Source organism: Oncorhynchus nerka, linkage group LG13 (assembly GCF_034236695.1).
Source record: "Oncorhynchus nerka isolate Pitt River linkage group LG13, Oner_Uvic_2.0, whole genome shotgun sequence".
NCBI classification, from domain to species: Eukaryota; Metazoa; Chordata; class Actinopteri; order Salmoniformes; family Salmonidae; genus Oncorhynchus; species Oncorhynchus nerka.
Genome location: NC_088408.1, coordinates 64578193 through 64593145, shown reverse-complemented (window position 1 = coordinate 64593145; position 14953 = coordinate 64578193). Strand labels below are relative to the sequence as shown.

Sequence of the window (14953 nt, the reverse complement as noted above, 5' to 3'; positions counted from 1 at the left end):
AGCAGGTCCAGTAGCCAGGACAACAAAAACAAATTATATCTAGACACGATTGCCCTAGAGCACAAAGAATTATACCTACCGAGTTGTAAGTATTAACACCACAGGTACAGTTGAAGTCGGAAGTTTACATACACTTAGGTTGGAATCATTAAAACACATTTTTCAACCACTCCACAAATGTCTTGTTAACAAACTATAGTTTTGGCAAGTCGGTTAGGACATCTAAGTCTAAGACAAGTAAGTCTTCCAACAATTGTTTACAGACAGATAATTTCACTTGTCATTCACTGTATCACAATTCCAGTGGGTCAGATGTTTACATGCACTAAGTTGACTGTGCCTTTAAACAGCTTGGAAAATTCCAGAAAATGATGTCATGGCTTTAGAAGCTTCTGATAGGCTAATTGACATAATTTGAGTCAATTGGAGGTGTACCTGTGGATGTATTTCAAGGCCTACCTTCAAACTCACTGCCTCTTTGCTTGACATCATGGGAAAATCAAAAGAAATCAGCCAAGACCAAGAAAAAAAGGAAGAAGAAAGAAGCCACTGCTCCAAAACCGCCATAAAAAAGCTAGACTACGGTTTGCAACTGCACATGGGGACAAAGATCATACTTTTTGTAGAAATGTCCTCTGGTCTGATGCAACAAAAATAGAACTGTTTGGCCATAATGACCTTTGTTATGTTTGGAGGAAAAAGGGGGATGCTTGCAAGCCGAAGAACACCATCCCAACCTTGACGCACGGGGGTGGCAGCGTCATCTTGTTGGGGGGGAGGGGGGGTGCTTTGCTGCAGGAGGGACTGGTGCACTTCACAAAATAGATGGCAAAGTGGTGATCCTAACTGACCTAAGACGGAATTTTTACTAGGATTAAATGTCAGGAATTGTGAAAAACCGAGTTTAAAGGTGTATGTTAACTTCCGACTTCAACTGTAACTTCCACAAGGCTTAGAACAATCTAAGAGACATGGCAATAAGGGTCTTCTACGCCATCAAAAGAAACATTCAACTCGACATCCCAATTAGGATCTGGCTAAAAATACTTCTATGGTTGTGGGGTCTGGGGTCCGCTCACCAACCAAGAATTCAAAAAACACCCATTGAGACACTTCATGCAGAACTCTGCAAATATATACTGTGTGTACAGTGCAAAACCCCAAACAATGCACGCAGAGCCGAATTAGGACTATACCCTCTAGTAATCCAGATCCAGAAAAAGAGCCACCTAAAAGGAAGGAATGCTCACACATTTCACCACAAGGCCCTCACCTACAGAAGGATTAACCTAGAAAGAGTCCCCTCAGCCAGCCGGTTCACAATTAGACCCAACCAAATGATGAGATAGCAAAAAGAGAACTATTTGTACCACTGGAAAGATTAAACCAAAAAAACAGAGCAAATTGGAATGCTATCTGGCCCTAAACAGAGAGTACACAGTGGCAAATCCTTGACTATGTACAGACCCCGTGAGCATAGCCTTGCTATTAAGACAGGCCCCCATAGAAAGACAGGCTATGTGCCCGCTACCCACAAAATGAGGTGGAAATTGAGCTGCACTTCCTAACCTCTTGCCAAATGTACGACCACATTAGAGATGCATATATCCCACAGATCAAACAGACCCACAAATAATTTGAAAACAAATCAAACATTGATAAACTCCTGTATCTGTTAGGCAAAGTACTGCAGTGTGCAGTCACAGCCCGTTGCCATGAGAAAAGGGCAACCAGTGGAGAACAAACAACATTGTAAATACCACCAATATTTATCTGTTTATTTATCTTCCGCTACATCCCCTTCTATTCCTACGACAACTATTTGCACATGTACATAGCTGATAATATAACACTTGAAATGTCTATATTTTTGAGTGCAATATCTACTGTTAAATTCAAATGTTTTTTTATTTATGTTTTGCTTCTTCTCACTTTTGTTTATTTCACTTGCTTTGGCAATGTAAACACGTTTCCCATGCCAATAAAGCGCCTTTGTGGCGTGCTGAGGAGCGACTGACTCCCCCGTCAGAGGGGCTGCTGTGGAACTGCAGCAGGCAGGGCTGGGATTCCTGGCTAACACCACCCCCTCACAGCCCTCCCAAACACAAACAAACACACACACACACAAACACACACAGCCACTGCAATGCAGGAAGGAGCTTCCCTCTGCCCTGCGTGGGAGAGACACCAATCACTGCCTGACTCTCACCAAGTGAGCTGTGAGGACGGACTGTTCAGGGAGGGGATCCCTCATTTCTCTCCATCTGCCTCTCTCTCTCTCTGTCTTTCTCTCTGTCGGTTTATTTTTCTCTCTCTCTGTCTCTTTCTCTCTCTCCCTGTCTCTCTCTTTTGCTCTCTCTTTTTCTGTATCTCTCTCTCCTCTCTCCCTTCCTCTCTCTCTCCCTCCCTCCCATCCGTCACTCCCTCTCTCGTTAACAGGTCTTAAACAGCTAGTACCACACACACATGGAAGATGTGGGTGGAAGGAGGAAGATAAATAAAAGCCTCAGTCTCAACGACTCAATTCAGACTGTTGTGTTGTGTTGTGTTTGTGACTTCACAGTGCAGTTAAAGGATTGGTTCACTATTATAGAATGAAATCTCTATTGTTTATGTAATTGGCATGTTATAGAAGGGTCCAGACACTTTTTCAGGGATTTCACTTGGTTTTGGGAAACTTATCCCACCCGCAGTAGAGTTCCTCATTGCTCGTTCTACACTATGGGGGCACCGGAGAAACATGAACAAAGGCTCCAAAAACACCCAAATACGTCCTTTTAGAAACGGCAAAGCTCTCAGTATAGTGATGCAGGTCTTTAGATGTTGTACACATGAAATTGTATAATTCTGAACTTTATCCGCAACGTTATATTTCATTTTGTGTGACTCAAGCGTTTTCCCCTATCAGCTGTGCTGTGCTGGTAAGTTTCTCAAAGCCAAATGAAATCGCAAATGTAGGTTTAAAAAAATTGTGAACAACTTGTTTAATGAGTAAGACCTCCCCCTCTGTGTCTTGGTAATTCATTCCAACCTTTGCCCAATCAGCAGTAGGCCTATCTATTTCCAGGTTACTCATGGGAAAGAAGAATGGAAATGAGCCTCTTTAATTGGCTAGATAACAGATGGTGGCTTATGTGGTTACAAAAATCATCACATGCTCCTTTCAGCTTTTTTCCAGTGACTGTTTGATGATGTCAGTGCATTAGGAACAAGCACTGATTAAAATGAATGACACTCATTTGATTTCCCAATTGTCTTTCTGCAGGGGAACCTGGGTTGCATGTTGCTCCAAGATAGTGTCAGAAATATGATTGTTTCATGGTGTAACTATAGAGATCTGATGTTTGCACACACCACTGACTGTATTGCCAATATATACTTAAAAAAAAGAATTCATAGCAAATTCATTCTTTTTTAAAGCTTATTTTGTGTCTGAACTTTTCATTCTCCAAAAAGCTTCCCCCACAGCCAAGTCCACAGCTGGGAGGCAGACTGCTGTCAGCATATGAGTGTTCCAGGCTCTGACATGTAGCTAAAACTGTGTGTGTGCTCCTATGCTTGTCCGATAAGTATGTGTGTGTGTGTACCTGCAGGGAGTTTGCCAAGGAGCGTGAGCGTGTGGAGAAGAGGCAGGAGTTTCTGAAGCTTCGCAGGCAGCAGCAGATCGAGAGGGAGCTGACTGGATACCTGGAGTGGATATGCAAGGCAGGTCAGAATGCCCTCTACTCCCTCTCCTTTTTCATTTTAAGACCTAATACCCCTTTACTTTAATTCTTAAAGTTTACTTCAATATTGCTCAAGTTTTTGCTAAAGTTTTAGTTATAGGCAAACATGATTTGATATTATATGCAGTAATCTGCCACACATTCTCTTTTATATATATATATATATATTACATTGTGCTGACATAGACTAATGCTAAGGGCTTTATGATATGCAATATTAAGTATGCTGATGGTTTGGAGAGAGAGTGTGTGTGTGTGTGTGTGTGTGTGTGTGTGTGTGTGTGTGTGTGTGTGTGTGTGTGTGTGTGTGTGTGTGTGTGTGTGTGCTTGCGTGCGAACGCGCATTGGTGAAAAAAGTATACAATTGTCATACTTAAGTAAATATATTGATAACTTCATAGAAAGTTACTCAAGTAAACCCAGTAAAAAAACTACTTGAGTAAAAGTCTAAAAGTATTTGGTTCTAAATATACGGTACTTAAGTATCATAAGTAAATGTAATTGCAAAAATAAACTTAAGTATCAAGAGTAAAAGTATAAATCATTTCAAATTCCTTATATTAAGCAAAGCAGATGGCACAATTTTCTTGTTTTAAAAATGTACAGATAGCCAATGGAACACTCCAACACTCAGACATTATTTACCAAAGATGCATTTGTGTTTATTGAGTCCGACAGATCAGAGGCAGTAGGGATGACCACATATTCTCTTGAAGTGTGTAATTTGGACTATTTCCCTGTCCTGTTAAGCATTCAAAATGTAATAAGTTATTTTGGGTGTCAGGGAAAATGTATTGAGTAAAAAGTACAATATTTTCTTAATGAATGTAGTGAAGTAAAGGTTGTCAAAAATATAAAAAGTAAAGTACAGAAAACCCCCAAAAACGACTTGTAGTAATTCAAAGTATTTTTACTTAAGGACTTTACACCACTGTGTATGTGTTCATTATATGGTGTGTGTGGCTGACACCTGTGTATTTGTTTCAGAGGAAGTGATGCTGGCGGAGGAGGACAAGCACGCTGAAGAGAAGTCCCCTCTGGATGGAGCGTGGTACAAAAGGAAACACAATAACCCAGGTCAGGAGTATAACCAGGGCCCTGAGTTGGTCAAGTCAGACCACCTGATCTGATCAGGGGAAACTCAGTGCCTTGGTTATGAGCTTTATCCAAGTGTCATCTCCCTGTGTTTGCCCAGGACTGCTTACCCAGTCTCCTCTCTGGCTGTGGCTGTAGATGTGTGAGGCTTTGGGCTGATGCCACCCACCCTCTCTGTGCTAAATATTGTGTGCTGTTGCTGTTATCAGTGCTGTTGCTGGCCTTGTTAGCACAACACAGAAATAATCAATGCCCAAGTGTGAACCCACAGTAATTATGGGTGTTGGGGCCACATGTAAATTGTATTACAATGGGAGAGAAGTGCACAGGGCCACAGTTCAGAGAGAGCCTGGCTGGGAGAGTGTGTTTGAGGGAACTGTGTTGCTAGTCGAGTTTGAATGGTCTGTTGAGCTAACAACACCTGAGAGGCTTCCCCTGAGATGCTTGTAGTAGTAGTTTCACAAGCTATCAGAGATGTGAAGGGCTCAAGTTGTGTGCTGCTTTTTCAAAAGGAAGTACGTTGCCTGGTGGAAGTCCTGTAGTAATGCCCTGAGAGCTGATGTCATATCCATCAAACACACATACTGTGTATACATTATCTCCCTCGAACAAACTACACTAAGATACTTTTCACAAGGAAATCTGGTGTGGTACTAACCCAAAGTATTGTTCTAATGTGTGTTCAGTGTTGAAAAGGGCAAAGAAGAGCAAGAATGACCTGATCAATGCTGAAGAGGGCGAGGACCACTTCACTGACATCTCATCTGTTGGTAAGGCCAACGCCCGTGACTCGGACCTCTTGATCAACGTGTCAGCTTTCACACTGCTCACTGCTGTATTCTGTTCTACCCAATGATTTCTATACATTAGATGACTGATGCAGGGCACTGTTTTGAAGCCACCGTCCTGGCCATCTTGGCACCCCCACCATTGTAAAACTATTTTAGAAGCTCTAGAAATGCATGTATTAATGGAGAGCTTGGGACTATAAGGTTGTACCTTGCCCAAAAGATGATTCTGAGATAATTAGCATTAACGTTCCGAAACTTAATTGGTTTGAATGGTGTCATCCATTTTTATCTTGTATTCTTTTGAACTTGGCAACATGAATTGGGGATATTTAGAGTACTACATACAGAGGACATGGAAAGAACAAGGCTCAGTCAATAACTACATTTGACTAAAATGCAGCTAGAACCTTATAGTCCCAAGCTCTCATAATGTCTACATTTTTGTTTTTCGACACATTCTTTCTATTAAAGACACCTTAATAAATCATTTACATTTATATACCTCTACTAGCTGTCTCATGTCACCAAATTCTGTCTCAAATGCAGCCTGGAACAATCTTTTTCTTCGACTGTGCTTCAATTGAATGATGTTGCATAATCAAATCATTTTGTTTGTCTTTTGATTAGATTGTGGTGGTATTGGGCCTACTTCCTACAATGTGTATCAATTTGGGTTAAATACTAGCCTTCATAATGCAATAAGTAACTCAAATTTCTATACTTCCCAGTATGTGACATAAAGAATTCCTGGTTTTATCTATTCTGTTAGACAACTGCCCTTTAAGAATGACTAATGACAGAAGCATTGCAATAGACTCTTATTTAAACAATTATAAAGTAATAATAAAAGAATCTCCAACTGTTCCCTGCTTTTTTTCAGATAGCTAACTATGTGTTTGAACTCCTCAGTCCCCCTGAATAAGTGATTATTAATAGTCCTCAATTAGATCTGCATCACTGTACAGTAATTAAAGGGGAGTAGGTGGTTTGGCTCAGTATTAGAATCCCATACAAATAAATATATGACAGTGAGAAGGAGAGGGAGATGGAGGGAGAAAGCGAAAAAGAGAGAGGGGAAAAAGGCACGCCTGACTTGGTGCTCAGTTTATGAGGCTCCACACCCTAGTTACATTTGGAGATGAAAATAGCCCAGGAAATGATGATTCTCCCTCTCCTCCTGGGCCACTAATGAGATGCTAATAGAACCATTTTTCACTTTTCTTTTTTTGGTCCAGCCTCAAATTTGTGTTTAATTTAAGTTACAGATGGTTTATTATGGTCCAGGGGCTGGGAGGTGGAGGCAGGGGAGAAGGGAGGAGGGCAGTGCACAGAGTTCTCTATGGATGAACTAGCCAGGACACTGAGAAGATACTGAACAATATGATGCAGAATTATTAAAGAGAAATGTAAAGGCAAATCTGCTTACGGTCATATTACAAATGCCCTCAACTTCACATACAAGTTGCTGTGTTTGGCCTGCTATGCTGTGGTTTGATTGATCCATAGTGCACATTTTGGGGGTTTATTAGCTGTGATTTTGAATCTTTCCTCTCATTGAGTCTAATGACGTTTCGAGACGGTCCCCGCCAAGTGAAAACGTTCAGGTCATGAAGTGACATCAAAGTGATTTCATTGAGTCATACGGAATTGATGACTGTGTGACTTTATCTCCAGTTTGTGTGCTGTTCCCACCACTGTTCCTCCAGGGTCTCCGTTCGCCCGGGCCAGCCTGAAGAGCAGCAAGAACGGCAGTGCCTCCTACTTCCGGAGGAAAGAGAAGCGGCTCCGCTTCACCATCAGACACCTGGTCAAGGCTCAGAGCTTCTACTGGACAGTGCTGTGTCTGGTGGGCCTCAACACACTGTGTGTGGCCATCGTCCATTACGACCAGCCTGAGTGGCTCACATATGCACTGTGTAAGTCCTGCCCAACACCCGACCTGCGTGGGAGGGAATGCTGTACCATTTGTTTTCCTACGATCGCCAACAGGACGTATCGTTCTATTTATTTGCTGTTTGTACAATGAAACCATCTACAGTGTGTTAGTTGTATTGAAACAGTGCCTTCACGTCAGACATCAGGGCGGTCATATTTGACTCAGTGAATTGATCTGTGTGTTATTCCATCTCCCTTGCAGATTTGGCAGAGTTTGTATTCCTGGGCTTGTTTCTGACTGAGATGTCCATGAAAATGTATGGACTAGGACCCATGAGCTACTTCCATTCGTCTTTCAACTGTTTTGACTTCGGAGTAAGTGAGACAGCGATCCAATCAAACACTTCTGAAATGTTTTATAGTAGAGAATGACATTGCATTGCATTACATTAGAGAGAACGCACATTTTTTGTAATTCAATGTACTCTCCTCCCAGGTGATTATAGGCAGTATTTTTGAGGTGATCTGGGCAGTTGTGAAACCTGGGGCCTCCTTCGGCATCAGCGTCCTGAGAGCTCTCCGTCTGCTCAGGATTTTCAAAGTCACTAAGTGAGCGATCCGTTACACCCTGATCCAAAACACGACATGATCACCTATACATGACTCGATGGTATACCACTATCACCTCCTCATTCCTCCTCTTCATCCCCCTGCTGTAGGTACTGGAACTCTCTGAGGAACCTGGTGGTCTCTCTACTCAACTCCATGAAGTCCATCATCAGCTTGCTGTTCCTCCTCTTCCTCTTCATTGTGGTATTCGCCCTACTGGGCATGCAGCTCTTTGGGGGACTGTGAGTCCACCCTTATTGCCTCTCACAGTAACCGTTCCTGTCCAGTACACACTGTACTGTATTATTCATGGGTCCAGATTATCCATGGTGATACTCAACATTAGCCAGGTCCATTGTTGTTCGCATTACCATTTAGCTTGTGATACAATATAGATGTGCGTTGTTTTTACTACAGTACCTTGTTGCTCTAGTAGTATGGAGAGGAGAGAGTAACAGTAATGAAAGGCAAGGTTTTCATCCCCCCACTCTTTGAATTATTGAGCCCACTCAGAAACAGAGTAGATGGTCTCTGTGTTGTTCAATGGAGCAGGTGGCCTCTGTGTTGTTCAACTGAGTAGGTCTCTGTGTTGTTCAACGGAGTAGATGGCATCTGTGTAGTTCAATGGAGTAGATGGTCTCTGTGTAGTTCAATGGACTAAATGGTCTCTGTGTTGCTCAACAGAGTAGAAGGTCTCTGTGTAGTTAATAATCCCGATAAATGCAGAAGCACTCCAGTCATGTGATCTAAATGCACAAGTGGCAGGCAGAGAGGACATTACGAACAATAGATGCATGCAGTTGATCCAAAGAGAAATGACACTTGGCAGGCCTTGAAATGCCCAGCCTGGGAGTATGAACTACAGTACAATCACTCACTCCCTGACATAATGGAAGCAGGATCTCTGTGTTGTTCATGGTCTTTCAGTGCAGTGTTCAGTAAGGATGTGTGTTCAGACCCTTCCAGTGCAGTGTTCAGTAAGGATGTGTGTTCAGGCCCTTCCAGTGCAGTGCTCAGTCAGAGATAGATTAAGGACTAGTGGTTGTGAAGCTGCTTCACCCAGCCAGATCCAGCCAAAGCCTGCCCACTTCAAGCGGACCAGGAAATGTATGCTAGCCAAATCCACTTGAGCTGAGGTGTTCCATCCAGGTGCCTGGATCATTATTCAGTATGCACTCTTTGAATAGAATTCATATTCAACATCATGCCTGTCCTAGTCAAAATCAAAATAAACACATTTAGTGGGATATATACAATATTAGATGAACACTATACAGTAAGTCACTTGTTTTATCTATTGTGTAATATTGTATTGATCTGTTGTATTTTATGATGATTCGTTTGCACAGACGTACATATTTTTACCTCACAGTAGAGTGGAGGGTTTTCTGCAGACCTGCATTGTCTTTTCTCTAGTTGGGGAAGTAATGAGAGCTGTACTAATGAATATCCGTCTATGCACCAAAGGATTTCAGGAAGCAGAGAGAGGACACACTTTGTTTTTGCTTTCTGCGTGGTTCTCATTGTTGGAAGGTGTAATGAGGTCCCTGTAGATTCTTACAGAGCAATACAGAATATCAAGATTAGCACAAGTTGTTGTGAGATCAGCCTTGACGGAGAGGTTTACGGGAGCCAACCGAGCTGGTAGGGCTCTGACAGTGGCAAGATGTACGATGCCTATTGTGCTGGAGCAACACAATAATAAACTAGGACTAAGTGGGGCTCTTCTCATCTTCTCAATTTCCATGGTGATGAGGGATTATACAATCTAGAGTGTGAACCTGTGTTCTAACCTGTGTTCTAACGTGTTCTAACCTGTGTTCTAACCTGTGTTCTAACCTGTGTTCTAACCTGTGTTCTGTGTTTCTTCCTGCAGGTTTAATTTTGACGAGGAGACGCCAACAACCAACTTTGACACCTTTCCAGCAGCCATTCTCACAGTTTTCCAGGTGAAGTTCACAAAAGAAGCTAAATGAAGTTGGATTTTTGTCTTCCTTTTGAAATGATTTCATGCTATAACTACTGTAATACCATTAGCGAGATCCGTGTAACAATGTGTTTGTGTGTCTCCCAGATTCTGACAGGAGAGGACTGGAATGCGGTGATGTACCATGGGATAGAGTCCCAGGGGGGCGTGCGCCGGGGAATGTTCTCCTCCATCTACTTCATTGTTCTCACCCTGTTTGGAAACTGTATCCTCTCTGGATGATCGACCTGCATTGATTAACCTGATTAACTGTCAAGCATCATGACTTCAGAGCTCTGTGATAGTATCATGATTTAGCGTTGATTTGTAAGCTATAAGAATATATATATATATATATATCCAATGTAAATATTGATTGACTCATTAACCGTTTGGATTTTCCTGACCCCTCACTGATCAGACACTCTCCTCAATGTCTTCTTGGCCATCGCTGTTGACAACCTTGCAAACGCACAGGAGCTCACTAAGGTAGAGTACATACTGCAGTAGGGCTTCCAGCCTCTGTGTTCTGTGACTGGAACCTCCCCTCCCTGGAGTCCCTGAGAACCCTGGATAGAGAGACAGAGAGACGTGTTCCCCTGATGATCCGTCACGAAAGTCAGCTGTCTGATCAAATGCCATGAATTTCATTCCCGTATTTATGTTTGTTGAATATGACAGTGAATATTCCTATTAGGATATATAGTGCCTTGCTTTATTGGTTCCTTAACCCTGTCGCACGGGGCCGTTCTGGGATGACGGATGTTTGTCCTGGTCAATAACTCAAGGTAATGAACCTCCCAACTGGTTGTAGGATTTGCGACCATTCATAATAATACACCTATGGGGAAGAGGTTTAAATCTTTGCGGCCACACCAGAGAGAGGTGAAGGCCTTTTTTTTGGCTTGTGGCAGGGCTTATCATCATGGAACCATTGATGGCCCACCTACCCACCCCTGAGTGGTCTCCGTTCCTCACTGTGTTTGTGCTCCTCAGGATGAGGAAGAGCAGGAGGTGGCCATCACCAAGAAGATGGCCCTCCAGAAGGCCAAGGAGGTCAAGGAGGTCAGCCCCATGTCGGCCGCAAACATCTCCATCACAGCGTAAGTCATGATCAGGCGTTTGATACAGTTTCCCCCTTGCTACCCCCCTGCTCTCCCTCCCTCACACCCCCTTTCACAGATCAAACCTCCCTCACACCCCCTTTCACAGATCAAACCTCCCTCCCACCCCCTCCCACAGATCCTCTCCCCCTCCCTCACACCCCTTTCACAGATCAAACCTCCATCACACCCTCTCTCACAGATCAAACCTCCCTCCCTCACACCCGCTCCTACAGGTCAAACCTCCCTCCCTCACACCCCTCCCACAGGTCAAACCTCCCTCCCTCACACCCTCCCACAGATCCTCCCTCCCTCCCTCACACCCCCTTTCACAGATCAAACCTTCCTCACACCCCCTTTCACAGATCAAACCTCCCTCCCTCACACCCCTTCCCACAGATCAAACCTCCCTCCCTCACACCCCTCCCACAGCCCTGCCTCCCAGACACAACACACTGTCTCCCAGACACACCACACTGCCTCCCAGACACACCACACTGTCTCCCAGACACACCACACTGCCTCCCAGACACACACCACACTGTCTCCCAGACACACCACACTGTCTCCCAGACACACCACACTGTCTCCCAGACACACCACACTGTCTCCCAGACACACCACACAGTCTCCCAGACACACCACACTGTCTCCCAGACACACCACACTGTCTCCCAGACACACCACACTGCCTCCCAGACACACCACACTGCCTCCCAGACACACAGCCCTGCCTCCCAGACACACCACACTGTCTCCCAGACACACCACACTGTCTCCCAGACACACCACACTGTCTCCCAGACACACCACACTACACCACACTGTCTCCCAGACACACCACACTGCCTCCCAGACACACCACACTGCCTCCCAGACACACAGCCCTGCCTCCCAGACACACCACACTGTCTCCCAGACACACCACACGGTCTCCCAGACACACCACACTGTCTCCCAGACACACCACACTGCCTCCCAGACACACCACACTGTCTCCCAGACACACCACACTGTCTCCCAGACACACCACACTGTCTCCCAGACACACCACACTGTCTCCCAGACACACCACACTGCCTCCCAGACACACCACACTGCCTCCCAGACACACAGCCCTGCCTCCCAGACACACCACACTGTCTCCCAGACACACCACACTGTCTCCCAGACACACCACACTGTCTCCCAGACACACCACACTGTCTCCCAGACACACCACACTGCCTCCCAGACACCCACACTGCCTCCCAGACACACCACACTGCCTCCCAGACACACCACACTGTCTCTCCCAGACACACCACACTGTCTCCCAGACACACCACACTGTCTCCCAGACACACCACACTGTCTCCCAGACACACCACACTGCCTCCCAGACACACCACACTGTCTCCCAGACACACCACAGTGTCTCCCAGACACACCACACTGCCTCCCAGACACACCACACTGTCTCCCAGACACACCACACTGTCTCCCAGACACACCACACTGTCTCCCAGACACACCACACTGCCTCCCAGACACACCACACTGTCTCCCAGACACACCACACTGTCTCCCAGACACACCACACTGTCTCCCAGACACACCACACTGCCTCCCAGACACACCACACAGTCTCCCAGACACACCACACTGTCTCTCCCAGACACACCACACTGTCTCCCAGACACACCACACTGTCTCCCAGACACACCACACTGTCTCCCAGACACACCACACAGTCTCCCAGACACACCACACTGTCTCCCAGACACACCACACTGCCTCCCAGACACACCACACTGTCTCCCAGACACACCACACAGTCTCCCAGACACACCACACTGTCTCCCAGACACACCACACTGTCTCCCAGACACACCACACAGTCTCCCAGACACACCACACTGTCTCCCAGACACACCACACTGCCTCCCAGACACACCACACTGTCTCCCAGACACACCACACAGTCTCCCAGACACACCACACAGTCTCCCACTCCTGAGAGATGCTCTTTTATATTGAAGTGTGTCTACATGGGATTGTATCTGTTGTTTGTGGCTTTATGTTGTGTTATTCTGTCTGGACAGCCATTTTTTTCAGTTGATTGTGCTCTTCTGAGGAGTTACATAGGATTTAACCCTTCTGTTCCCAATGTCTGTTGTTTTGATAGATCATGTGTTCTCTCTGAGTCACTGAAGGGCTCAACGTTGTAAGTGTGTTGAGAAGCAGTTTGATAAAAGGCTTAATGCCTGCTAAGACCTTGACTAGGGTCAGAGACACCTTAATACTCTGGCTCCCACCCCACATAGGCTACACAGCATCCTGTACACAGGCCAACATGGAGCGGAGAGGGCAATGCCAGCAAGGTAATTTCCTCAACAGTGAGCCCAGATTGTGCATGCAACGCTGTACATTCAGACACATGGTTCTGGTGACAGGGGAACCTCTGGTGTATGCCTTTGTTGGAACCCTTACCACTAATCTCTCGTGGAATGACAGGCACTTAACCTGAAATGTAAATTGAGCGAAAAAGAAATAGATAGCCCACATAAGATTTGGCACATTTCAGTCATTGTATGGGCACCGTATCCTTGTATTGCCATTCACCAGTATGTACTGTATAACACCTGTAATTATCCATAGTCGACGTTAGCAGAATATGTGATTCTGTCATTGTTTTAAATGTTTTGTCTTAAATGTTTCAAAGCACTGTTTTATCTTGTTATTTAAAAAATTTAATGTAGCCATTGGTTTGTTGAATCTTCTTATTAATATCGGCTTTGGGAATTTCTTCCTCCGCATTTCCTCAACGGAAATATACGTGTAATGTATAATTGGACTTGAAATATGGCCCCTATAAATTGGTCTCTGCAATGCGAAATAGGACTCTTTTCGCTACTTGTCTTGGAGGTTGAAAGTCTCAAAGCTGCTCCTCTCGTTCCTTTGTTAACTCATTCTGTTGGTCTCAAACTGAGACTCCCGTTGAGTTGACGTGCAGTGGGAGAGTCAGGGACAGACAGGCGGACGGCTGGACAGCGGGTGCCCTGTCCTCCTTCTGACCCTGACCTCTCCCCCTCTTTTGTTCTCCCTCCCCCTGTCTTTTGTTTTTTTTTGCATGTGCAGTTTTGTAAAGCAAAGTCAAGGTGCACTCTCTAGCAGCTCGTCCGTCTGCAGCGTTAATTCACTGTGAGTGTTTACTCTCCGTTACACTTTACTTCATCACCCTCCTCCTCCTCCCTAGCTTGGGTCCTATACTGTATGTACAGTACCACAATTCTTCTATTGTTTGTGCCAGAGCGCAAACACACTGCACCACCCGGCTACCTCCCCTCCCCTCCCCTCCCCTCCGTCTCCCCTTTGACTCCCAGCTGTTTCTCCTGAGCATTGAGCCATATACCATTGTGAGTTTCCCTCTGTGTTGAATTGTAGCAGATGAATGTGGCAGCCTTTTTTCCGTAACAGGTATTATGAGATTGGTATGCTCGTTTTGTATGTACGTTTGCTGTGATTGATACTGTACATCTGCACTTGTTGTTAGTGACTGAACTCACCTCATGACCTCCCTCTCTAAAGAATGACTTTACAGCCCTCCTATTTTTACCTCCCTCTCTCTCATCGCTGTACTGTGTCCGTGTACTCAACGGTGGTCTGAGCAGACAGAGTATACTGGGGCGGTTTTCAAATCAAATGTATTTATTAATTTATCCGTTATTTTTTACCAGGTAAGTTGACTGAGAACATGTTCTCATTTACAGCAGCGACCTGGGGAATAGTTACAGGGGAGAGGAGGGG

At 44.9% G+C, this 14953-nt stretch overlaps 1 protein-coding gene across 1 annotated transcript in view; it reads left to right on the top strand.

Moving 5' to 3' along the window:
• LOC115140665 (voltage-dependent N-type calcium channel subunit alpha-1B-like) overlaps positions 1 to 14953 on the top strand; it is a 149550-nt gene that overhangs the window by 80629 nt on the left and 53968 nt on the right. Inside the window, 12 exon segments of the mRNA XM_065026553.1 lie at positions 3594 to 3709; positions 4713 to 4802; positions 5507 to 5588; positions 7307 to 7527; positions 7749 to 7861; positions 7983 to 8095; positions 8206 to 8337; positions 9972 to 10044; positions 10170 to 10287; positions 10483 to 10550; positions 11058 to 11164; positions 14285 to 14347. Coding sequence (XP_064882625.1) covers positions 3594 to 3709; positions 4713 to 4802; positions 5507 to 5588; positions 7307 to 7527; positions 7749 to 7861; positions 7983 to 8095; positions 8206 to 8337; positions 9972 to 10044; positions 10170 to 10287; positions 10483 to 10550; positions 11058 to 11164; positions 14285 to 14347 — 1296 coding nt within the window.